The following is a 25,062-nucleotide window of genomic DNA, read 5'->3' as shown; positions in this document are numbered from 1 at the left end:
TAAATTACACCAGTGTTACAAATCCTAGTTGTAGATGTTAGAAATGTTTTTTTTAAAGAAGTCTCTTCTGCTCACCAAGCCTGCATTTATTTGATCCAAAATACAGCAAAAACAGTAATATTGTGAAATATTTTTACTATTTAAAATAACTGCTTTCTATTTGAATATATTTTAAAATGTAATTTATTCCTGTGATCAAATCTAGATTTTTAGCACCATTATTCCAGTCTTCAGTGTCACATGATCCTTCAGAAATCATTCTGATATGCTGATTTGCTGTTCAAGGAACATTTTTATTATTATTATCAATATTTAAAACAGTTGATTAATTTTTTTTCCAGGACTACTTGATGAAGATCCAAAGATCAGCATTCATCTGAAATAAAAAGCTTTTGTAACATTATACACTAGGACTATACCATTTAAAAGCTTAGAGTCAGTATTTTTATTTTATTTTAGCAGGATGCTTTAAATTGATCAAATGTGATGATAAAGACATTTATAATGTTACAAAAGAGTTCTATTTCAGATAAATGCTGTTCTTTAGAACTCTCAAAGAAACCTGAAAAAATTCTACTCAGCTGTTTTCAACATAATAATAAATGTTTTTTGAGTCGCAAATCAGAATATTAGATTGTTTTCTGAAGGATCATGTGACTGGAGTAATGATGCCAAAAATTCAGCTTTGAAATCACAGGAATAAATTACATTTTAAAATATATTTAAATAGAAAACAGTTATTTTAAATAGTAAAAAAAAACACACACACACACACACATATACATATACACACACACACACACACACATATATACATATGTGTGTGTGTGTGTGTGTGTGTGTGTGTGACCCTGGACACAAAACCAGTCCTAAGTCGCTGGGGTATATTTGTAGCAATAGCCAAATATACACTGTATGGGACAAAATGATTGATTTTTCTTTTATGCCAAAAATCATTAGCATATTAAGTCAAGATCATGTTCCATGAAGACATTTTGTAAAATTCCTACTGTAAATACTGTAAATATATCAATACTTAATTTTTGATTAGTAAGAACTTCATTTGGACACCTTTAAAGGTGATTTTCTCAATCTTTAGATTTTTTGCACCATCAGATTCCAGATTTTAAATAGTTGTGTCTCGGCCAAATATTGTTCAATCATAGCAAGCTTATTTATTCAGCTTTCAGATGATGTATAAATCTCAATGTCGAAAAATTGACCCTTATGACTAGTTTTGTGGTCCATATATATATATATATATATATATATATATACACACAAACATATATATATATAATATATATATATATATAACTTTGGGGTGGGTTCACAAATCTTTTGAACTTTGTAGCATGAATCGCAAATCATTTGATTTAGATCGGAACTTCAGACCAGGTTCGCGAATCTTTTGAACTTTGGACTGTGAATTGTGAATCATTTGATTTAGATCGGAACTTTAGCGTGTATCCGAAAACTTATTTTCTGATTTCTTTCCTTTTTTAATTAAACAGTACAGTTCATCAAACCATTAAGGCGGTACAGTTATAAAAACTAAAGAAAGAAAGTTAAAAGGAAAAAAAAAAAAAAGTAGTCTAATAAATTTTCACCTTAAGAGAACACATAGAATGAATATAGTTTTCATTGCTATAGGATTAACAGACCTTTAGATAGTTTCCATATACTTGTGTAGATCAACTTTGAATAAAGAAAAGAAAGATTTAGAGCCAGCAAAATTCTGTTCATGTATGTGAAATCTGCCCTTTCACAGTTGTGGTGACCAGACATCTGCTACTTATTAATAGATAGTTTTCTGAAACCACAAAAAAGTTAGCATAATTACAAGCGATTGTGCAGATAAACCTTTTATTTCAGTTGATCTCAACCTTGGTTCTCTCAGATCACCAAGAATATAAGTAGACTGGTAGCCTAAATAATAGACTATACATCAGCCAGAATATTTCAACTGATAAAAAAAGAAATAAAAAATGTTTAAAATAGATAATAAAACAACTGTAATTGCACTTGCAATGGTGTTTAGTATTTCACTTCATTTAAAACTAAAGGCATGATAGATCAGCAGCACTTATGTGTGAGAATTATGTTTTGCTGGATAAAATGACCTAATAACAGATACCCATCACAAAACGTAGTAGTACCATTGTCAGCCAGCAAAGTCTAATAAAACAGTCAACCTCTGTAGGAGACCAAATCCATTTATTCCACCAAAGGAAAAGTCCAGAGGTCTCCTCTGTCTCAGCGAGGAGTCCTATCATGTGGACCTCTCCTATGTCTATATCGATGTTTTCGGTGAGACCCCGGCGGTCTTGTGAATCCCTCTGGAGGAGCGCGTGGCTTGTGGTATGGCTCACCAAACCTGTATGAGGGAAGTGGAGGTGGATAATGCCCGAAGTGGAATCCTCTGACACCCTGGTTGGGAAAGCAGGGTCCCACTGGTCTCATTTCCTGTGGTGGATGAGGAATCAAGGGCGGACGGAAAAACTGGGGCTCAGGTGGTCCGAACCAAGTCATAATGTTCTTCTGTTGAAACGGTCTGAGAAGAAATTGGGAGAATGTGTAAAGAAACAGCTTTCATCCACTAAGAAAGACCATTTTGACTAATGATTTGATCTTACAGAAACTGATTCTGGGGTTCCCTGTGCCATTGGTGAGGTCCTTGTCCATTTAAAGGAGGATCATGGTTATGCTGTTCCCTTCGATGATGAGGAGGAGCATCATCTCGTGGCTCGTTTGCAAGTCCCTGGGTTGGTTCTTGGTCTGGTTCCTCCATTCCCTCATTACTGCATGCAAAATTGTTATTAAAAGTTATTCTTATGTCTACGTTCTAAAAATCAGCAGTGTACCACAACCTGAATGGGGTCACACTGAAAAGGTATAAACTGTCAATCTATCAAACAGGGTTTTCAGCAGCTTCGATCATTGGTAATTTCTGAAATATGACACAGTTGGCTTTACAGGGCTCTGATGACGTATAGAAGAGCTCACCTTCTCTTGGGCCCCTTCGTCAGGTCGTCAAGATAGTTTTGCCTCTCAATTGAATGTCCCCTTGACTCATTGAATACTTGGAAGAAATCAGAGCATTCAAATAAACATACCTAAAAGCATGCAAATACATATGATAAGTATAAGCGAATATACTTACAATTTATTGCATTTTGGGGGTTCATCCCATCAACATCGATTAGGTATCTATGACACAGTATTTAACAGTGACAACTGCTGGATGCACTAGCTTATTAAAAGACAAAATTAATGGATCATGAATGTGGAAAACAAGCAAATAAAAAAAGTAATTTTACTCACCGACATATTAAATATCCTGTGCGGTTCAAACCATGCGTGCAATGAACACCAATCAGCTTCTCTGTTACAAAAAAGCCAGTATTTTTATTAAACAAACTCCAGCTGAACTTAATATGAAACACTGTTTGCAACCTAATTTACTTCTGTAATGACATATTCTCAAGGAAATAGGATATTCAAAATTAGGATGGGACATTGTCTTTTGAATAACATGCACTGATGAATTGTTCGCGAATCATTTGCTTTCAAACAGCACTTTGGAATTTCGGAAATTTGAACTTTGGAGCATGAATCGCAAATTATTTGATTTAAATCGGAACTTCAGAACTTCAAAATCATTTGATTTTGATTGGAATATCAGGGCGGTGTGTGAATCTTTTGATTCCTATCTGAAGTGTGGAGTGGGTGCGCAAATTTTTCAAATCAGAACTTCACAAATTTGAACTTTAGAGCACGAATTGCGAACCATTTGATTTAGACTAGAAATTAAGAGCAGGTTCTCAAATGCTTAGAACTTTGAAGTGCATATATCATAAACCATTTCATTTAGATTGGAACTTCGGAGTGGGTTTTAAACAGTACAACACACCAAACCTTTAAGCTTACCATTACAGTACTAAAAACTAAATAAACAATACAGACAATAAAGAAAGTATACACACATAAATGTGTTGCCAGGTTAAAAAAAAAAAAACATATTTAAATAAATTCACACCAATATACATCCTAATTAACCAGGAACATGTACATTACTGCCTACAAATTTTTGGGGTCAAAAAAAAAAATTAAAACTTTTATTCATCAAGGATGCTTTAAAGCAATCAAAAGTGCCATTTATAATGTTACATAATGTTAAGCTTTCTATTTCTAATAAATGCTGTTCTTTTGAATGATCTACTCATCAAGGAATTGCATCATTGTAATATTTCACAATTTGTCCATTTTTACTGGATCTTTTATCTAATTTATTTGCCTTGATGAGCATAAAAAAACTTCTTTCAGGTAGGTTTCACATTAATTTGATTAACTATAACTCACCGTTGTTTTCATTGTCACGCAGAAAATGTCTGACGGCCTTCTTGAAGCTGAGAATCGTGGCATCGTTCGGCACTTCATGCCCTGCTGTGAAGATCTTCAGGTGGTACAATGTGTTTGGCAAATCCTGACACAAACACAGTCACACATTATTAGGCAATCAGTACCACAACTTCCCCTCCGCCCTGATAAAAACTCATCAAGCTCTAATCTTGTCAAGCTGGATTCTCCAGTAGGGAGGAGAGGTTTAAACATTCATTAAGAAAAAAAATGATTAGCTATTTATTTATGCTTTAATTCCTACCTCTACTTTGTAGTAGCGAGTTGTGAAGGTCAGATCGATGATGAGACCCAGTTCTTGTCCTTCCTTCTCCAACATGCCCACAAGATCAAACGGTCCAAAGGCTTCAGACTGGGTTAAATGATATCTGAAAGACTACAACAGAAAGTACTGGAATTAAATCAAAGCTCACATGCACAACAGGTGGAGGATTTGTGAATGTCTTCAAACCTGTTTTAAGGGAACTTTAAAGGCAATGAAGCGAGTTCCAGGGATCCGTTTACCAAGTGGTGTATAGTCTGTCCATCTAAAGGAAGACATACAACTTTAGCAAACAATCTTTAGAGCTTTACTTCAGTTAATGAACCTTATGAAGTCAAACAGAACAAAACTAACCTGTCAGGAACGGCATTTTTCTTTTTTGCAGGCATGTCTTCACAGCAGCTGCTTTGGCCTTTGCAAAACACAGAATAACGTTGACATTAACTCTGACAGTAAGCAGAATTCGTACAAATACTAAATATGAACTATTTATTAATTAGTCTGATCACGTGTCAGTTATGAAAGTTACATATATCAGAATCAGACACTGGTTTCACTTTCAGCTATTACCAAAACCAATTTTTATTAACAGGTTTAGCCTTAAACAGTCAATTTAAACGTGTTCACGCCCCGCGTTCCGTCACAACAGATATTATAAATAAACATAATAAAGAAAGAAACATTTCAGTGAAAAGTAGACCGGTACCTCAGGGAGAGTCTCCCACTTCCACGTTACCGACAACAAATGCGTGCCCGGTTCCTCTGACGTAATTCATCTCCACGGGAACTGCGGGCTTTGCTGCGGCCCTCAGGCCGGGAGGTAAAACAGCAACCTAACCACAACTGAAGCGCTCTATACGGAGTGCGTATTGCCTTTGAAATATTTTTGTGTAACAGCCGCTAACTATATAACATGACAGTTGTCTACCAGTTATTAAAATGTCAAGCGGTGTTTACACCAAGTACAATAAATCCGGTCTTACCCGCGCCCAGCTATTTTAGCTGTACAAAACATTTCGTTTTGTTGCTTGATATTTTGCAAATTAGTGTGTCTTACCATATTATTTAATGTATTATCTTAATTATGAGCACACTGGTTTGTAGTGCAAACCGTTTTACTGGCTACTGCACGTTGTTATTGTTCTCGTTAACGGACCGGAAGTCTCACCCATTACTTTGGCGCTGAAGAAAATAATCGAAAAGTAAAGATAATCGTTCTAATAAGAGTCCAAAAGAAACAGAACAATGTCACTGACATCACATTTAGAACTAGATAAAAAAGTTTGTCAAGAACAGAAAAAAGCTGGAACAGAAAATTTAAAAACGTTTGAAAAGTTTGAAAAGTTTATAAAGTTTAAAAAGTTTAAGAAGTTTTAAAAAGTTTTAAGTTTGATGGTTTTCAGTCTAAAATATTTTGAATTCTAAAGTAGTTTTAAAAGGTTAACGTTTGGATGTTTTGAAGGCAATACAGTCTGTCAGAGATAGATAGATAGAATGTTTTTAGCATGTTATTAACATGATTAACATGTGACTAGCATGATGTTATAATGATTAGCAAGGTACTAGCATGTTGTTAGCATGCTTATAGGATTATTAGCAAGTTACTAGCGTTTTACTAGCATGGTGCTAACATAATTAGCAAGTTACTAGCATGTTGTTAGCATGATTAGCAAGTTACTAGCATGATTAGCAAGTTGCTAGCATGTTTCTAGCAAGATTAGCAAGTTAGTAGCATGTTGCTAGCATGATTGTAGCATGATTAGCATGTTGTTATCATGTTATTAGCATGATTAGCAAGTTACTAGCATGTTACTAGCATGATTAGCAAGTTACTAGCATGCTGGTAGCATGTTTCTAGCATGACTAACAAGTTACTAACATGTTGTTAGCATGATTAGCAAGTTACTAGCATGATTAGCAAGTTGCTAGCATGTTTCTAGCATGATTAGCAAAGTTGCTAGCATGTTTCTAGCAAGATTAGCAAGTTAGTAGCATGTTGCTAGCATGACTAGCAAGTTACTAGCATGTTGCTTGCATGATTAGCAAGTTACTAGCATGATTCTGGTTGCTAGGCATAGATAGAGTTTGAATGAGTTTAAATGGATTAGAAATACAGTACATAGAAGGGAAGTTTGATTGAGTCTCAAAGGATTCTGGCAGTTTTGACAGTTGGAATTTGAAAAGTGTTGGCTCATTTGAACATTCCGTCAATGTAAGTCTATGGGATTTTTCCCAGTTTTCATCGTCATTTTTAGGAAAACTGTAAGTCCGATCAGTTAGAAAAGATATAGCACACTCGGTCGGATCAGTCTGAAGATCTGGGCTGAGTTTGGAGTTTGTAGAGTTAAAGCTCTAGGAGGAGTTAGTGTCGACAGATTTAGTCTCAGAAGAAAATAGCATATCAGTAAGTTGGCTTTCTCAAGCCAACTTAATGATAGAAACACTGACAGACAATCATACATTTAAAGCGGCAGATGGCATAGAACTGCCAAAGAACTACCGCTGGTGTAAACAGGCTTTTTATACATAAAACAAAAAACAAATAAAACATGTTTAAGTGTATAAAAGCTTATACCACACACTTTATCTCTCAAATGCTTTCAATGGACTAATAAATGAATCATTATATTAATATAACTAAATTTACTTTCACACTGTTTAGAATGCAAACATGGAGTAGCTAAATGACTTTGAACATTATTTTGAGTACTTAAAAATTAGTAAACACTAGCCTGAGTAAGCTTTAACTATTTGAATACTGTCAATAGAGGGTTTGCACTTACGTCACGGTTTGGTCAGTTACCCGGATGGGCGGCCATATTGGTGATACTCAGATGTAAACAACAGCATGGATTGTACGGTTAATGTAGTATTGAATATGTTGTTCTGCTAATTCATGCCATCTAAACCATTGGAAAATGTGTGGAAGCTGCTAAATCATATAGAGAAGGACTTAGTAAGCCAGAAAGGTGCAATATTTTGACAAACTAAAGTTAATATGTGGTAAAAGATACGTACAAGCAGTATTAATTAAGATATTAGCATGTGGAGAACATTTCACCTGCCTGAGCGGAAATGATAAGAACAAACAAATGTTGTCAGTATTCTTGCCCTGGAGATCCTAGTTCAGTTTGGTCAACCACAAATGCCTTTTGCACTCTTCTCCTTGATTTGTTATAACTTTTGGCAGTCTATAGTACTCCAAATGTTTTTCCTGGTCCGACCGATTAGTACAGCCCAAAACATGACAATAATTGACCATTTTTAGCAGCAATAATCAGCAAAATATGCTAATTTTGTTCGGTTCAGTGGCACTGTTTACGTTCAGTGCCACCAATATGGCCGACAGGTGACAAACTGAACAATATCACTGACGTCAATTTTTTCTAGGTGACAAATGATAAAAACACTGACAGACAATCATGCATAGAACTGCATAAAAGAAACCGAATAAAAAAGAAACTGGACGTTTAACATTGATGTGGACATGAATAAAGTTATCATTGATGTGAATGGGCTTTTCTTATACATAATAACAAATAAAAATATTTAAAGGGGTGTAAATGAGATTCCAGACATATCGTTATCATAATAGCTTATACTGCTCAATTTATGTCTTGAATGCTTTTAATTGAGTAATGAATAATTCATATATATTAATATAGGCCTACCTACATTTTTCACAACGCAAACATGAATGTACACAGTAGCCTAAGTAAACTTTTAACTATTTGAAAGCTGTCTTTGAATGGCAGACAAACCAGGAATTGAACTCTTACACACCAGGAAACACTTTGGTATTTCTTAGGTAGACAGACATGTAAAGTACGGACCTAGATTTTATGAGGAAAGGAATGTTTCTTTGGAGCTGTCCATAATTCCACATGTAAACTTATGACTAGCCTATTTGCCTATAGATGTAATAATTTTTTTTTTTTTTTTTTTGACTTTGGTTGGTTTCAAATCTCATAGGCCTACACTTTATTTGTTATAGGCCTAATATCTGTTGGCCAATACAATGCTTATTTTTGCATATTCACTTTTGATAACTGTTCAGTTCAGATGAGTTGTTCTGAAGTTGTTCTGAACATTATATAACAACTGCAATGCAAAATGAAACCCACAGACAGTAGGAATTAGATTCCTTTATAGCTACCAGGAAAGATTTGTGTAGATGTTAGATAAGAGTAAGGAAGTCTGAGACAAGGAGAATGCAGTGTGAAATTATCAAATTACCATACGTTCTTCTAAAGATAGGCTATGTGTGCCAGCAAACCACACATAGCCATTTTATTCTAGTTGCAAACTCCAGATTATGTCTTTCAGTTGGACTAAATCTAATATTTAAAAAAAAAAATTGAGCTAAGATAAAAATGAGAGTGGGACTAGTAGTCAGACACAATGACTTTTTTAACATCACATTTTTGTCATATCTGTTACAGTTTTTTGTCATATTTTACTTAACTAAGTTGTCATGTGTTTTGTATGTTGTAAATTCATGTATTCTAAGTTGGCCAAATCAAAACAAAGTAAAAGTGTTTTATATAATTATTTTTAAATGGTCAAAAACCACATAATTAATCAATTAATATATGTAATTTATATATATAATATATAATAGTTTAATGCAACTCCCCACACTGTAAAAAACTATTTGTTTAGTCTATTTAAAATAATGTGTTACCTGGCTGCCTTAAAATTTAAAGTTTAGTCAACTCAAAAACGTTTAGTCAACTTGAAATGTTAAGTTGTACTAAGTGACAACTTGGATATTTGAGTTGACTCAACCTAAATTTAAAAAGTCAGAATCAGAATCAGAATTAGCTTTATTTGCCAAGTGTGCGCAAACACACAAGGAATTTGTTGTGGTTTTTTAAAGTGCTTCTGGTACATACATGCATATCTGACATGAGAACAGAGAAAACATTTAAATAAAATAAAAACTTAAAATAAATAATAATGTGTATGAATCTGGAACAGAAGATTTATGTACAGATTAGTGCATTATTACTCTATATAGTGCATTATTACTCTATATAGCCGTATACATAAGAGATGTGCATGTGTATTTACATAATAATACTACAGAAAGAGACAATAATTAAGATGGAGAAAGAAATACAGAAATGAAAGTCCAGCTTTTAAGTTTAACAAACCAAATTTTTTTGATTAATTAATTAAAATATCTAAGTTGTCACTTAGTACAACTTGACATTTCAAGTTAACTGAACTTATTTGAATTAACTTAAAATTTAAGGCAGCAGGGTAACAAATTATGTTACGTTGACTCAACAAATTGTTTTTGTTTTGTTTTTTTCAGTGCATTGTGACAGTTTACCCTATATAGAGTTATAATATGTTTTGGTCAGTAAAATTAGAAATTGCTAGTCATTTTCACGAATAATTACAAAGAAAATGGTTTTAACAGTGAATTAAACATAAAAGGACTTAAATTATATTTTCTTGTAAAACATACTCCAATAATCTATTATTGATTTGAACTGAAATTCACCTGACTGCTTCCTCACAAAAAAACTTTTAGAGGAAAAAGCACCTGAAAGGTTTATGGCCTTTTAGGTTAGCAGACATCAAAGTATTTGAGAGTCTGGAGGTTGTATAATCACAAACGTGATGACACAAAGGTATTGCCTAAGTGCAATATTCTCCACAAAGGGGAAGTGACTTTATGCAAATAAGGGCTGGTCTAGAGTATATATGCAGGCAGGTTCCTTAGAGAGCTTATTCCAGCTTATGCTGATACAATCTGATCACACTGAAATTCAGAGTTTGACTAAAGAGAAGATCATGTCTTTTTGTAAATTGCCTTTCACAGCTGACAAGACTGTGAAGAACAGGGCGTTGATAGTGTCTGTGGAGAACTTCTATAAAGATGCAGGTCTGAGGAAGAGGAACGGGGTGAAGAGAGACACTCGAAGACTTCACAAAATCCTCAGCAAGCTCGGCTTCTCTGTGCAAATCAGAATGGACATTGAAGCGGATGAGATCTATAAAGCATTTAAAGCAGGTATGAGCGATATACTGATGTTTTCTCTAGTAAAATCAAAATTTGTTGTTTTATATCTGCAGTGACATTTTCATGTTATCTATTAAGAGCACATCTAAAAACATTACTTAAAGTAATGTTTAACAGCAACCACAGATTAAAATGCAATTTGACCTCTTATTTTAACCCAGTTATTTTATTATTTATTTTTTTTTATAGTTTGATTCCATGAGTCAATGGGTTTGCATGGAAATTGTTTGCACGCCATTATGAATCAGTCCTGACGTTATAATGACTGCAGATAATTACAGTAGCCTACATTTTTTATAGAAACGGCAGAAATGAAACTTGCCCAATCCATTCAAACTACTCACTAATGCTGTTCTCCATCCTTAGAGAGCAAGAAGACGGTCAAAGACTGTTTTGTGGGCATCATATCCAGTCATGGTGAGGAGGGTGTTGTGTTTGGCGCTGACGGATGTGCTGTGAAACTAGCCGAGATCTACAGCTACTTTGGAGGCCCTTCAATGGCAGACAAGAGCAAACTCTTCCTGATTCAGGTACATTTTTTTGAAAACTTCATCAGAAAAAAGTCATCAGAATGGTACTAAACTACAGTTGAGGTCAAACATTTATATACATCTTGCAGAATCTGCAAAATGTTAATTATTTTACCAAAATAAGAGGGATCTTACATAATACATGTTATTTTTATTTAGTACTGACCTGAATAATATACTTCACATGAAAGACAAAAAATAATAGTTGAATTTATAAAAATTACCCATTTGAAAGTTTACATACACTTGATTCTTAATTCTATTGTTGCCTGAATGATCCACAGCTGTGTTTTTATTTAGTAATAGTTGATCATGAGTCCCTTGTTTGTCCTGAACAGTTAAACTGCCTGCTGTTCTTCAGAAAACTCCTTCGGGTCCCACAAATACTTAGGTTTTTCAGCATTTTTGTGTATTTGAACCCTTTCCAATAATAACCGTATGATTTTGAGATCCATCTTTTCACAACCGAGGGACTCGTATGCAACTATTACAGAAGGTTCAAACATCACTGATGCTTCAGAAGGAAACACAATGCATTAAGAGCCAGGGATGAAAACTTTTGAACAGAGTGAAAATGTGTACATTTTGCTTATTTTGCCTAAATATCTTTTTTGCCCTTCAGAAGCTACAGAAGATACTTTCATGTTTGCCAGAAGACAAAATAAGTTAAATTTACCCTGTTCTTCAAATTTAAAAAGTTGTCACCCCTCTTAACAAATATCACTGAACCGCAAAAAAAAAAAAAAAAAAAAAAAACACTGGATCATTAAGGTAACAACACAAGCGTATGTAAACTTTTGAAACATTTTTTGGTGAAATATCTTATTCAGGTCAGTACTAAATAAACAATAACATGCATTTTTTGTGATCCCTCTTATTTTGGTAAAATATTTAACATTTTCTAGATTCTAAAAGGGGGGGTGTAAACTTTTGACCTCAACTGTAATAACCCTGGTGAACCAACAAAAAAATCAGACATTATTTGAAAAATGTCTAAAAAATGGTTTCACTTGTACTTGTCATCAAAAATGACCACCCTAGAAAACTAAGGAGAAATATGACAATATAACAATTTTTAGGTTTTCTCCCACAGTTGTAATAAACTTACTGAACATGTACTCATCAAAAAAATACATGCATTGAGTTGACATTATTAAGTCATTTCACCTCTATATTATCTTAAAGCTAGTGATTTGTTATTGAATGTTAACTTTCTTCTCTTTAGGCTTGTCGTGGACATGAGTTGGATGGAGGTGTGGAGGTGGAGGCAGACTCTTCATTCTCAGAGGAAGACGACGGCATGTCTGAGCTGTTTTCCATTCCTAATGACACAGCAGTCATGTACGCCACATCTCCAGGTGTGATTTACAACCTCCATCACATTATTTGCATAGTTTGTAAAGTCACAAAAACTTCAGTTTCCTCACTCCCACTCATTTGTTTGACAGGTTACGGTGCATTCATGCATCCTCTGGGCTCGGTGTTGATTCAAACCCTTTGCGATTTGCTAGAAAATGAAGGAGGTCCAGATCTGGAGATCACAAGACTTCTGACTCGACTAAACTATAAGGTGGCCTACAACTTTGAATCGAGAGGGAAAGCTTTGGGTGGCAAAAAGCAGATGCCGTGTTTTGTGACCCGCTTTACCAGAGAGGTTTACCCGTTCATGGACAGAAAGATGGCAGCAGCAGAAGATTTGAGCTTGAGTTTTGCAGCAACGCAGCTTATCGATGAACCCAGAAGGACACGGACGAGCTCCATCAGCTGAAGATCACTGAACAGAGACTGACTGCAAAGAATATGTGAAAACTGATTGATGTTAGATATCATATCATCTCATTTGATGAGATAACATAGCAACACGAAAAGTTGCAATGGTAATAGGAAGTGAGGTGTGAGGAAACATAAGGAATTTTCTTGCGTTTACTACTTCCTTTTATTTATTTTCCTAAAGTAAAACAGCATATTAATATTTTGTTTTATTTGAAAATTGAAAACATTTAGTATTAAAAAATATATGAAAAAATCTAAATAAAGTGTTTGTTTGTATTATATGTGATATTCAAATAAAAACTAAATTGGACAATTCTCGAGGCTCAGTCTCTTACCAGGGTTGTAAATTAACGAGGGCTTGTGGCAAAAATGCCACGAAAATGAACTTCAGTGCCCCTTAAAAAAAGCTGTTTTGTGCAGTGTTGAGCTTTACAAACAATCAAACGCATTTCTGTTGGATTTAGGAATGCATTGGCCAATCAGAGGCGCTTAGATTTGCCAGAGCGGAAAACGCAAATTCCCTCATCATAAACAACCCAAACAACATGATGTAAATAAAAGATTAATTTCGTAGCTTCAGTGATTATAACAGGAGTTTTTGCTAAACTTGTGCTAGACTATGCTAACATCATGGTCTGACATGAACGGGTTGTCTGTGAAGCCAGATTGTGACGTGCCCAAAACAAAACAGTTTTATACTGTTTTCTATATCGATATCAATAACCATTATTACAACATAAAGAGCAGTAATCTACAATAATGATTTCTGTCATAATATTGCAGTCCTATGAGCTCCTGCTTTTTACATGTAAAATTTAGATACAATTTTAGTATTGTTAACAACAGTTTAAAAATACTGATTCAAATAATTCGGGAAATATAAGTATTTGACATTAATGACATCAAAGTATGGTTTTATAATTAAAAAATGCCCTTACTAATGTAAAAAATGCTCCTGGAAATCATTTTCAGGAGGCAAATATTGCCCCTTACTGGAAAAATTTATTTATGACCACGATATGAACTCTGTAGCAACAGCAATTTAATGAAATTTCTGAGAAACACTTGCATTATGATACTCCTAATCCTGCTGAACATACTTAAAACGAAAGTCAAACCCTTTCTATGACTCTGGTTACGTCATATTCATACTTTGCCTCTGATATATTTACTGCACTCCAAGGTGTGAGTGTTTATTACACACTCTGTACTTTTGCAAGTTCTCATATGATGTTAGTTGACTGCCAATCCAGACATGCAGGATTTCAACATGGCCTGTTGGTCACAAACACTAATGCCAGGTTTCATTTAACTCTGTGTAGAGTGATGACTATTATTCGTACTTGTTAGCTGTTCGGTATGTTAACTGCATGGCTTAAAATAGTTTTTAGTCATACTTTACACTCAGATGCTCTTTTACTAATTTATAATGACTGAAAAACAAGTTTGAACATTTCGGCTCCTCATGATGAGACACAGAAGTTGTTGAAAATTGTACAGTAATCTGAACTAATAAAAGTAAGAGTGAAAATGAGATACTACATAAATGAAAGAATCATTGGGAAACAGTAAATGAACATCTGGTATGTGAATAACACAGACCGATATGCAGAAAAGTGTCTGGTGATTCTCTACCTACCGGAACTTCCAGAATGACACTGCAGTGCTTATCTATGAGCATCTTTACCTGAGCGACGTGCAGATTTTTACAGTACTGAAGTACTGTTGACGTGAAGGATCAGAATGTGCTGCACCAAGAGGACTTTATCAACAGTAACAGACATCACAGCTAACAAAAAGTCTGCATGAAGTCTACCTACAGTTTTACAATCATAAAGGATAAGCAAGTACTGATAAACATCTAAAGGCCAACAAAGTTCAGCAGACATCAAAATAATGTTTATTGCATCATAAAATTAACACTTTTTGATGACAGTTTAAATAATGCAGTGAGGAAAAAATAGCTATAAATTAGTCTAGAAATTAGGCGTAAAATGCGTAAGGGACATTCTGGGTGAAATCGCTCAATTAGAAGTGCCAGTACTTACGTAGAAACTTATTCATAGGAGCCTGAGAAAAATGCTTATTTTAAAGAAAAATGTCAGATGGATTTAGAGGCTTTTGCATCTGAAATGATATATATATATATATATAATCAATCATATATATAAATATATACATACAGTGTTGGGGAAAGATACTTTTAAAAGTAATGCATTACAATTTTGCGTTACTCCCTGAAAAAGTAACTAATTACATTACTTAGTTACTTTTTATGGAAAGTAATGTGTTACGTTACTTTTGCGTTACTTTTTAAATCTGGGTGGGGCTTGCTTCTTTGTTTTTAATATAAAACAATTCCAGTGTAAAAGCCCTTTTACACCGAAAGTGAAATGAATTCACATCAGGCTAAAAGAAAAGTTAATTTATGCAGGAGATCACTCTTCAGATATAAAAAAAAATGGAGCACAAATGTTAGTTTATCTAAAGTAATTTTTGCTCATTACTATGGTTGAATTGCATCATCGAAGGGCAGTAGCAAAGACACTGGTTAATAAAATGTGATTCAGTACATAAAGGATATTTGTATTGTTTAACATATTTAATTATTGCAGGGTTGCCTCATATTCTGAGTTTGCATTTCACTGTTTTATTAATTTTGAGGAATACTGAATCTGTTTTTTTGTGAGTGAGATGAATTAATGCATGTTCACATTTAGTCTAGAATACAGTAATATCATGTTTACTCCCAATTTACCGACAGGAGACTTGTCAATCAGTAAATGGGGAAAAAAGTAACTGGCATTACTTATTTGAAAAAGTAACTCAGATATCTTCTTAGAAATTCAAAAGTAATGCGTTACTTTACTAGTACTTTTTATGGAAAGTAATGTGTTACGTTACTTTTGCGTTACTTTTTAAATCTGGGCAGAGCTTGCTTCTTTGTTTTTAATATAAAACAGTTCTAATGTAAAAGCCCTTTCACACCAAAAGTGAAATGAATTCACCTCAGACTGATAGAAAAGTTAATTGATGCAGGAGATCACTCTTCAGCTATAAAAAAAATGAAGCACAAATGTTAGTTTATCTAAAGTAATTTTTGCTCATTAGTATGGTTGAATTGCATCATCGAAGTGCAGTAGCAAAGACACTGGTTAATAAAGTGGGACTAAATACATAAAGGATATCTGTATTGTTTAACATATTTAATTATTGCAGGGTTGAGTCATATTCTGAGTTTGCATTTGTCACGCTAGTATGCAAATGGTGTGGTGGTAGATCCAGGGAGAGGCCAGGAAACGGAAGTGCAAACAAAACACTTTATTTAACGAAAGGCAACCACAAAAACCAGGAGCAAAACAAACACGAAGTAACGTTAACGACGGACAATGGGAGTGAGCAAACACAGACTATAAATACAAGGAAACAGGGGAGTGGTCACAAACGAGATAATGAGGGGAAGTACAAATATGGGCAGGACAATACCAAAAGAACTAAAACCTAAGGGGGGAAAACCTAGACTAAACCAAAAACACAAGAAACACAAGGGAAAAACACTAGGAAAACCAAGACAAAACAGAACACAAGCCTGACATTACCCCCCCCTCTTACAAGGCGCGACTCGCGCCGTAGCACACACTGGGGTGGGAGGGTGGGCGCTCTGGAGGCCGGTAGGTAGGGACACAGGAGACACCGGATATAGGGACGGCCTCCAGGGCGGATCAGGGAGCTCAGGGGGCCATGGCCAAGCACACAGTTCATTTGGCCATGGCGGGTCTGGGGATTCAGGGAGCCATGGCCAAGCACACAGTCCTTGTGGCCATGGCGGGTCCAGGGGTTCGGGAAGCCATGGCCGGGTAAACAGTTCAGGAGGCCATGGCTGAACCGGGAAGTAGCCCCCCAAAAAATTTTCTTAGGGGATTTTATGGTTCTGACAGCCCTAGGGAGTGCTGGATAAGGTGCTGGCTCAGGAGGGCGCGCTGGAGGAAGAGCGCGCGCAGACTCTGGAGGGCGCGCTGGAGGAGGAGCGCGCGCAGACTCTGGAGGGCGCGCTGGAGGAGGAGCGCGCGCAGACGCTGGAGGGCGCGCTGGAGGAGGAGCGCGCGCAGACGCTGGAGGGCGCGCTGACGGAGGAGCCGACTCAGGAGGGCCCGCTGACTCAGGAGGGCGCGCTGACTCAGGAGGGCGCGCAAGAGGATGCTCAGGCACATGAGATGCACCAAGAACTAGACTTGACTCGGCCAACGCAGCTGCAGTGTGACTTTGCTCAGGAATCACAGCTGTAACTTGACCTGACTCAGAAACTTGACTTGATTCGGGAAACACAGCTGCAGCTTGACTTGATTCGGGAAACACAGCCGCAGCTTGACTTGATTCGGGAAACACAGCCGCAGCTTGACTTGATTCGGGAAACACAGCCGCAGCTTGACTTGATTCGGGAAAAACACAGCCGCCGTTTGACTTGATTCGGGAAACACAGCCGCCGCTTGACTTGATTCGGGAAACACAGCCGCCGTTTGACTTGATTCGGGAAACACAGCCGCCGCTTGACTTGATTCGGGAAACACAGCCGCCGTTTGACTTGATTCGGGAAACAGCCGCCGCTTGACTTGATTCGGGAAACACAGCCGCCGCTTGACTTGATTCGGGAAACACAGCCGCCGCTTGACTTGATTCGGGAAACACAGCCGCCGCTTGACTTGATTCGGGAAACACAGCCGCCGCTTGACTTGATTCAGCCGCTTGACTTGATTCAGCCGCTTGACTTGATTCAGCCGCTTGACTTGATTCAGCCGCTTGACTTGATTCAGCCGCTTGACTTGATTCAGCCGCTTGACTTGATTCAGCCGCTTGACTTGATTCAGCCGCTTGACTTGATTCAGCCGCTTGACTTGATTCAGCCGCTTGACTTGATTCAGCCGCTTGACTTGATTCAGCCGCTTGACTTGATTCAGCCGCTTGACTTGACTCAGCCGCTTGACTTGACTCAGCCGCTTGACTTGACTCAGCCGCTTGACTTGACTCAGCCGCTTGACTTGACTCAGCCGCTTGACTTGACTCAGCCGCTTGACTTGACTCAGCCGCTCTTGACTCAGCCGCTTGACTTGACTCAGCCGCTTGACTTGACTCAGGAAGTGCCAAAGGAGACGTGGGCTCTGAAGGAAGCTCTTGAGGTGAGGGCCCTGGACGGCTGGACGACCCCAGCGGAGACTCTGGAGGGCTGGGCGTCTCCAGTGGAGACACTGGATGAGCAGGCTCTGTGCGAGTGGTCGCTTGAGGGCGCTCTGGCGGGTCAGTGAGCTTGGGTGCGGCGGCCATCTTGGCCAGGAGCTCAGTCTTGGCGGCCATCTTGGCCGGAGGCTCAGTCTTGGCGGCCATCTTGGCCGGGGGCTCAGTCTTGGCGGCCATCTTGGCCGGGGGCTCAGTCTTGGCGGCCATCTTGCGTGCAGACTCTGGCGTGGCGACAGCCATCTTGCATGCAGACCCTGGAAGCGTAGCTGCAACTTGACTTGACTCAGGAATAACAGCCGTAACGTGCTTGAGCGCCCTTTTAGCTGCCCATACAGTCATTAGGGGAGAATCCAACAGGTGGGTCCTCAAGACCACAGTAGGCATCCGAGCGCTGGCCGCGGGAGGCGGCGTCCGAGCGCTGGCCGCGACCGCGGCTGGAAGGGGGTGGTGAGGCAGGCGGTCCGAATCGTTAGTGCGGCATGTGGGGGCTCCCGGCATGGTGTTTACTGACACGACGCGGCGTGCTTGCGAGTGAGTTGGATGATGGAACCCCGGAGATTGTTCGACTTCAAAGTCGGATCCATTTAAATAAAGTACTACATTAACCAGTTCGATCAGGGGATAATCACCAGCATGGAGATCGCAACGGATAATGCCTTCATCCAACCCCATCAAAAAACAAGCACCCAAAGCTGCGTCGTGCCAGCTTAGCTGGTTTGCTAACTCTAGGAATTCCTCCACATACCGCTCTAACTCTCGTCCGCCTTGCCTCAAACGCCATAGCTTATCCTCCGAATTCATGCTTTTAGGTCCGTCGTTCTGTCACGCTAGTATGCAAATGGTGTGGTGGTAGATCCAGGGAGAGGCCAGGAAACGGAAGTGCAAACAAAACACTTTATTTAATGAAAGGCAACCACAAAAACCAGGAGCAAAACAAACACGAAGTAACGTTAACGACGGACAATGGGAGTGAGCAAACACAGACTATAAATACAAGGAAACAGGGGAGTGGTCACAAACGAGATAATGAGGGGAAGTACAAATATGGGCAGGACAATACCAAAAGAACTAAAACCTAAGGGGGGAAAACCTAGACTAAACCAAAAACACAAGAAACACAAGGGAAAAACACTAGGAAAACCAAGACAAAACAGAACACAAGCCTGACAGCATTTTACTGTTTTATTCATTTCAAGGAATACTGAATCTGTTTTTTCGTGAGTGAGATGAATTGTTCATGTTCACATTTAGTCTAGAATACAGAAATATCATGTTTACTCCCAATTTCCTGACAGGAGACTTGTCAATCAATAAATGGGGAAAAAAGTAACTGCTGTTACTTATTTGAAAAAGTAACTCAGATATCTTCTTAGAAATTCAAAAGTAATGCGTTACTTTACTAGTTAAAAAGTAATATTATTATGTAACTCGCGTTACTTGTAATGCGTTACCCCCAACACTATATATATAAAATGAAAATGAAAATCTTGATGAGCTCTTTCTACTGGCAAAAGTATCCTGTCGTCCGTGACTGTACAAATTCTTATTATGAACGATTAAAATCAGTACACAATATCAGATCAAATATGGTAATTTTTTTGTTTTGGCCCTCCTGTAAAGTTGGTGAAATGTCGGTTACGCCGTACTGGTTCTCACCCCCCGAATAATAATTTTTTATAATTTCACTAGGAGGCGCATGTGAGAAATTAAACTCTGAGACCATCAAATTTCATTTCTCTATTTTTTCCCTCTTGCTCTGTTTTTTTTTAAATATTTAAATCTGCTGATGACAAAAAGCGGCTCCTAACAAAAAAACTAGAACGTCCGCTTTTTATAAAATATTTAAAATCGCCAAATAACGTAACACGTACCACGTGACAGCACCATTTACACTATGTTCTTCTTTAGCAGTGGTCTAAACAACAATTAACATTTTAATATGAAAACTGGCACTGAGAAATTTGAAAAGCTATTGACACAAAGAAAACACAAAATACGAAAAGCACGTCATCCTTTTTTATGCTTAATATCACCGTGTCCTTTAGGCTTCCCAGTAGTACAGTAGCTGCAGTACAGAAATTCTGTGGAAAGCACGTGATTGCAGAACTAATTTGTTGCTGACAGTGTGCTGAGTTGTAAATCATGCTGTCTGTTCAATCTTACTCGGAACAAATAAAGGTGTGTGATCTCACCCAAAAAGCTTTTGTCATCTATCTTAAAAGGTAAAGCAAGTAGAAACTAATATTCAGCTTATATTATTTGGCAGAGATTTACAAATCAGATGTGTGTATTTTTATCACTTATCAATTTCAACTTATATCCTCAGTTACTGACACACCACTGCTGGTAAATTGGAACATAAACTCACCTACAAATGCAGTACATTACCTTTTTATTTGCTCAAGTTGCAGCTTCTGATTTGTCAGGGAGCTGCCAGTGTTGCCTACACCAGACTGACGACAGAAAACGCTGGGAGGAAACTCCATATATGACCTAACAGACGTGCAATAAGCCTCATAAAAGCTGAACTCACCTATTATATGACGTTCAGACAAACTCATAATGTAGGCTCTCCTTATTCTCACACAGATTGTATTGCATTAGACCTCTGTGTTAGACATAAGAGAGGTAAAGATGTTTTCTTGTAAAATTCCTTTCACAGCAAACAAGAGAATGAAGAACAGGGCGTTGATAGTGTCTGTGGAGAACTTCTATCCAGGTGCAGGTCTGGGCAAGAGGAAAGGTGCGAAGAAAGACACTCAAAGACTTCACAAAATCCTTAGCAAGCTCGGTTTCTCTGTGGACATCAGAATGGACATCGAGGCAGAAGAGATCTATGAAGCATTTAAAGCAGGTAATGATATTGTTTAGACTAATAAGGAAAAAAGTTCAAGATGCTTTCTTTCTCTCAAATTTCTTAAAAACACATTACATAAGGTTATTTATTGGTGTCAAAGTACTATGCTTGTTAATAGCACTGTCCCAATTTATCAGCAAGCACAGATTAAACATTTTATCTCTGGCACAAGCTCTAACTTGATGAAAAACAACTTCATTTTAATACATAAACTTTGCAGAATCTGCAAAATGCAATTATTTTACCTGTTCAAAAGTTTACATATTCTTAATACTGTGTTGTTACCTGAATGATCCACAGCTGTGTTTTTGTTTAGTGATAGTTGTTCATGAGTCCCTTGTTTGTCCTGACTATTTAAACTGCCCGCTGAAAAATCCTTCAGGATTCACAATTTTTTTGGTTTTTCAGCATTTTTTATGTATTTGAACCCTTTCCAGCAATGACTGTATGATTTTGAGATACATCTTTTCACACCGAGGACAACTGAGGGACTCATATGCAACTATTACAGAAGGTTCAAATGCTCACTGAAGCTCCAGAAGGAAAAAAACAGGCATTAAGAGTTGGGGGGGTGAAAACTTTTGAACAGAATAAAGATGTGTACATTTTTCTTTTTTTGCCTAAATATCTTTTTTCATTTAGTAGTGCCCTTTAAATGCTACGGTAGATACTTACGTTTCCCAAAAGACAAAATCAGACGTTCCGTTGAATTATTAGGACATAATGCACACCTGAGGTGGTGATTACTTTCACATCACTAACTTTAACTAATTCTTTATTCTTCATCCTTAGAGAGCAAGAAAACAGTCAAAGACTGTTTTGTGGGCATCATATCCAGTCATGGTGAGGAGGGTGTTGTGTTTGGCGCTGATGGATGTGCTGTTAAACTGGCTGAGATCTACACCTGCTTTGGAGGCCCTTCAATGGCAGACAAGAGCAAACTCTTCCTGATTCAGGTACATTTTGTGAAAAGTTTCTCACAGACAAACTCCTGTGACCTTTTTTTACTTCTATTCTTGCATAAGAGCCTGAGCTTCACTACTTTAGAATTCCTTTGACTCTCTGATACTGTTTGGTCATTTTATGCCTAAAAAGAATTTGTGTTTTGAATTTTACTTTTTTTTTTTTAACTTTGTGATGTTTGTGATGACTGTCATGAACACACAAAAAATTTGAAGACAAGACTTTAAAAAAAACAGTCACACTTTAAAGTTCACGAGTGCCTTAGGAAATAAAAGGAAAATAGAGGGTTTGCACTTACGTCACGATTTGGTCAGTTACCCGGATGCATGGCCATATTGGTGATACTTAGATGTAAACAACGGCATGGGTTGTACAGTTAATGTACTACTGAATACGTTGTTCTGCTAATTTATGCTGCCTAAACCATGGAAAATGTGTGGAAGCTGCTAAATCATATAGAGAAGAACTTAGCAAGCAGGAAAGGATGCAATATTTTGACTGTTTTGTTGCACTCTTCTTCATTTGTTATAACTTTTGGCAGTCTATAGTATTATAAATGTTTTTTCTGCTCCGACAGATTAGTACAGCCCAAAATATGACAATAATTGACCATTTTCAGCAGCAATAATCAGCAAAATATGAGTTTTGTTCGGTTCAGTGGCATTGTTTACATTTAGTACCACCAATATGGATTGATTAACACTATAGGAAATATACAGCATTTTTGGATTTCTCTCTGCTTATTGCATGACTGTTCACCAAATAAATACATGCATGGTTGTAAAATGTTGATTTGAGTTATTTAATTTTACCTGTACACTTTTCTCAAAGCTTGTAACTTGTTGCAGATTATAACTGAATGATTATCATAACTCTGGTGTTCAGGCTTGTCGTGGACATGAGTTGGATGGAGGTGTGGAGGTGGAGGCAGACTCTTCATTCTCAGAGAAAGACGACGGCATGTCTGAGCTGTTTTCCATTCCTAATGACACAGCAGTCATGTACGCCACATCTCCAGGTGTGATTTATTAACTCCATCACATTATTTGCATAGTTTGTAAAGTCACAAAAACTTCAGTTTCCTCACTCCCACTCATTTGTTTGACAGGTTACGGTGCATTCATGCATCCTGCGGGGTCGGAGATGATTCAAACTTTTTGTGATTTGCTAGAAGAGGAAGGAGGTCCAGATCTGGAGATCACAAGACTTCTGACTCGACTAAACTATAAGGTGGCCTACAACTTTGAAGCGAGAGGGAAACTGTTTGGTGGCAAAAAGCAGATGCCGTGTTTTGTGACCCGCTTTACCAGAGAGGTTTACCCGTTCATGGACAGAAAGATGGCAGCAGCAGAAGATTTGAGCTTGAGTTTTGCAGCAACGCAGCTTATCGATGAACCCAGAAGGACACGGACGAGCTCCATCAGCTGAAGATCACTGAACAGAGACTGACTGCAAAGAATATGTGGAGAAACTGCTTCATCTTAACTCTTTTATAACATCTCTCAAAGTATCTCACAGGAGACTGATAATAAATCAAGTGACGTCATGTCACGTAAAGTTGCATGTCCAGCAGGAAGTGAGTGGTTGGGAAAGTTGCATGTGACATGTTGTCTTAGCACTCCATTTATGTGTCATGTGTTTTTGTTATTGCTACCTCATTTTATATATATATATAAATATATATATATATATATACGTATGTATATATATATAGTTTACTTACTCTCAATATACAATACTGTTCAAAAGTGTGAGGTCATTACAAGTTTTTACTGCGTTTGAAATATTCTATATATATATATATATATATATATATATATATATGTCAAACGATTAATCGTGATTAATCACATGCAAAATAAAAGTTTGAGTTTGCCTAACTAATATATGTGTGTGTACTGTGTGTAATTATTATGTATATATAAATACACACAAATTAATGTATATATTTAAGAGAAATATGTTATGCACAAAATATTTTTATTTGTACATAATACAAATTATAATAAATGCATGTACATGAATGTGTTAGTATTTATATACATAATAATTACAAACAGTGCACATATATGTCAGGCAAACTCTAACTTTCATTTTGTATGCGATGAATCAGGATTAATCGTTTGACAGCCCTAAAAAAAAAAAATGAATATATACATAATTTTTTTTTTTTTGTTGTTGTCACATGAATCTTCAGAAATCATTCTAATATCCTGCTTTAGTGTTCAAGAGTCATCTTTTATTATTATCAACCATGATACTTTTTTTCAGGATTCTTTGATGAGTGGAAAATTCAAAATGATAGTATTTATTCGAAACAGAAATCTTTTGTAACATAATTGACGTCTTCACTGTCACTTTTTATCTATTCAGTGTGTGCTTGCTAAAAAAAAGTATTAATTTCTGTCAAAATAACAAATTCAAATGTACATTCAAATGTTTGAGTCTAAAATAAAACTGGAAGAAAGGTTAGCTGTCTGTGACTCAGACTGTGTAATCATCATCACCCTTTGCCCCTGCTATATTTACTGTAACTGAAGGGTGTGTACAGGATATTTCTAAATAAATGAATGAATGAAATCACATGAATTAACGTGAAGTGACAGCAGGCCCACACATGCAGGATTTCATCAGCGCACACGGCCTGGTGAGCACAAATGCTGATCCAGAATCTGTATGAATGTATTAACCTGAACTGACTGTTGTAGGTGCCCATTGTGACAATTCACCTCGTGACAACATGCCACGCTACACCGAAAGTAAAAATGTTTTCAGTTAACTGTATATTTCGCTGGATAACCTCGATGAAAATGCCAAGACTTCAAAATAAAACCTACCGTGACAAACACGCCCAGGAGTGTGTGACAACTAGCCCCGGTTACCTCTAAATATGTCAGGCTTCATTTCAGTGAATCAGAGCAAGTGTGTTATAAAGACAACATCGCCCTCTAGTGACAGAACGCCGTTACCTGTACTGATCGACACCAATATG

General features: G+C 37.1%; 3 protein-coding genes across 4 annotated transcripts; 2 read left to right on the top strand and 1 right to left on the bottom strand.

The window, feature by feature from the left end:
- Positions 1-1,864: 1,864 nt before the first annotated feature.
- dusp11 (dual specificity phosphatase 11 (RNA/RNP complex 1-interacting)) lies at positions 1,865-5,483 on the bottom strand. Its single transcript, XM_051120298.1, has 10 exons — positions 5,388-5,483; positions 5,036-5,093; positions 4,871-4,946; positions 4,664-4,795; positions 4,363-4,486; positions 3,325-3,385; positions 3,164-3,210; positions 3,007-3,082; positions 2,637-2,801; positions 1,865-2,554 (listed from the first exon to the last, which is right to left on the bottom strand). Exons 2-10 carry the CDS (start codon positions 5,068-5,070, stop codon positions 2,257-2,259), a joined length of 1,014 nt encoding a protein of 337 aa, XP_050976255.1. The 5' UTR covers positions 5,071-5,093; positions 5,388-5,483; the 3' UTR covers positions 1,865-2,256.
- Positions 5,484-10,441: 4,958 nt separating this feature from the next.
- On the top strand, positions 10,442-13,282 carry LOC127171575 (caspase-3-like). Its single transcript, XM_051120299.1, has 4 exons — positions 10,442-10,706; positions 11,082-11,245; positions 12,471-12,603; positions 12,694-13,282. The coding sequence occupies exons 1-4, from the start codon at positions 10,487-10,489 to the stop codon at positions 13,011-13,013; spliced, it is 837 nt and encodes a 278-aa protein (XP_050976256.1). The 5' UTR covers positions 10,442-10,486; the 3' UTR covers positions 13,014-13,282.
- A 7,185-nt stretch (positions 13,283-20,467) lies between these two features.
- LOC127171577 (caspase-7-like) lies at positions 20,468-24,604 on the top strand. Of its 2 annotated transcripts, XM_051120301.1 has the most exons (5): positions 20,468-20,814; positions 20,913-21,104; positions 21,900-22,063; positions 22,956-23,088; positions 23,179-24,604. In XM_051120301.1, the coding sequence occupies exons 2-5, from the start codon at positions 20,924-20,926 to the stop codon at positions 23,496-23,498; spliced, it is 798 nt and encodes a 265-aa protein (XP_050976258.1). In that variant the 5' UTR covers positions 20,468-20,814; positions 20,913-20,923; the 3' UTR covers positions 23,499-24,604. The 2 variants fall into 2 exon arrangements, with proteins under 2 accessions (XP_050976258.1, XP_050976257.1); XM_051120300.1 differs by having other exon boundaries at positions 20,468-21,104.
- The last annotated feature ends 458 nt before the right edge of the window (positions 24,605-25,062 follow it).

This window comes from Labeo rohita, chromosome 10 (assembly GCF_022985175.1).
Source record: "Labeo rohita strain BAU-BD-2019 chromosome 10, IGBB_LRoh.1.0, whole genome shotgun sequence".
Classification (NCBI taxonomy): Eukaryota; Metazoa; Chordata; class Actinopteri; order Cypriniformes; family Cyprinidae; genus Labeo; species Labeo rohita.
Note: the sequence above shows the minus strand (reverse complement) of the source record. Positions and strands in the feature narration are given on the sequence as shown.

What these genes read in the sequence shown, in the direction of transcription:
- dusp11 (XM_051120298.1), bottom strand. Translation starts at nt 5,070, where the DNA reads ATGCCTGCAAAAAAGAAAAATGCCGTTCCTGACAG. An exon ending in AAAAATGCCGTTCCTGACAG is followed by an intron (nt 4,947 to 5,035) that starts GTTAGTTTTGTT and finishes GTCTTCCTTTAG; the next exon opens with ATGGACAGACTATACACCAC. An exon ending in ACGAAGGGGCCCAAGAGAAG is followed by an intron (nt 2,802 to 3,006) that starts GTGAGCTCTTCT and finishes TTTTGCATGCAG; the next exon opens with TAATGAGGGAATGGAGGAAC.
- LOC127171577 (XM_051120300.1), top strand. Translation starts at nt 20,885, where the DNA reads ATGTTTTCTTGTAAAATTCCTTTCACAGCAAACAAGAGAATGAAGAAC. An exon ending in CTATGAAGCATTTAAAGCAG is followed by an intron (nt 21,105 to 21,899) that starts GTAATGATATTG and finishes CTTCATCCTTAG; the next exon opens with AGAGCAAGAAAACAGTCAAA. An exon ending in CATGTACGCCACATCTCCAG is followed by an intron (nt 23,089 to 23,178) that starts GTGTGATTTATT and finishes TTTGTTTGACAG; the next exon opens with GTTACGGTGCATTCATGCAT.
- LOC127171575 (XM_051120299.1), top strand. Translation starts at nt 10,487, where the DNA reads ATGTCTTTTTGTAAATTGCCTTTCACAGCTGACAAGACTGTGAAGAAC. An exon ending in CTATAAAGCATTTAAAGCAG is followed by an intron (nt 10,707 to 11,081) that starts GTATGAGCGATA and finishes CTCCATCCTTAG; the next exon opens with AGAGCAAGAAGACGGTCAAA. An exon ending in GCAAACTCTTCCTGATTCAG is followed by an intron (nt 11,246 to 12,470) that starts GTACATTTTTTT and finishes TCTTCTCTTTAG; the next exon opens with GCTTGTCGTGGACATGAGTT.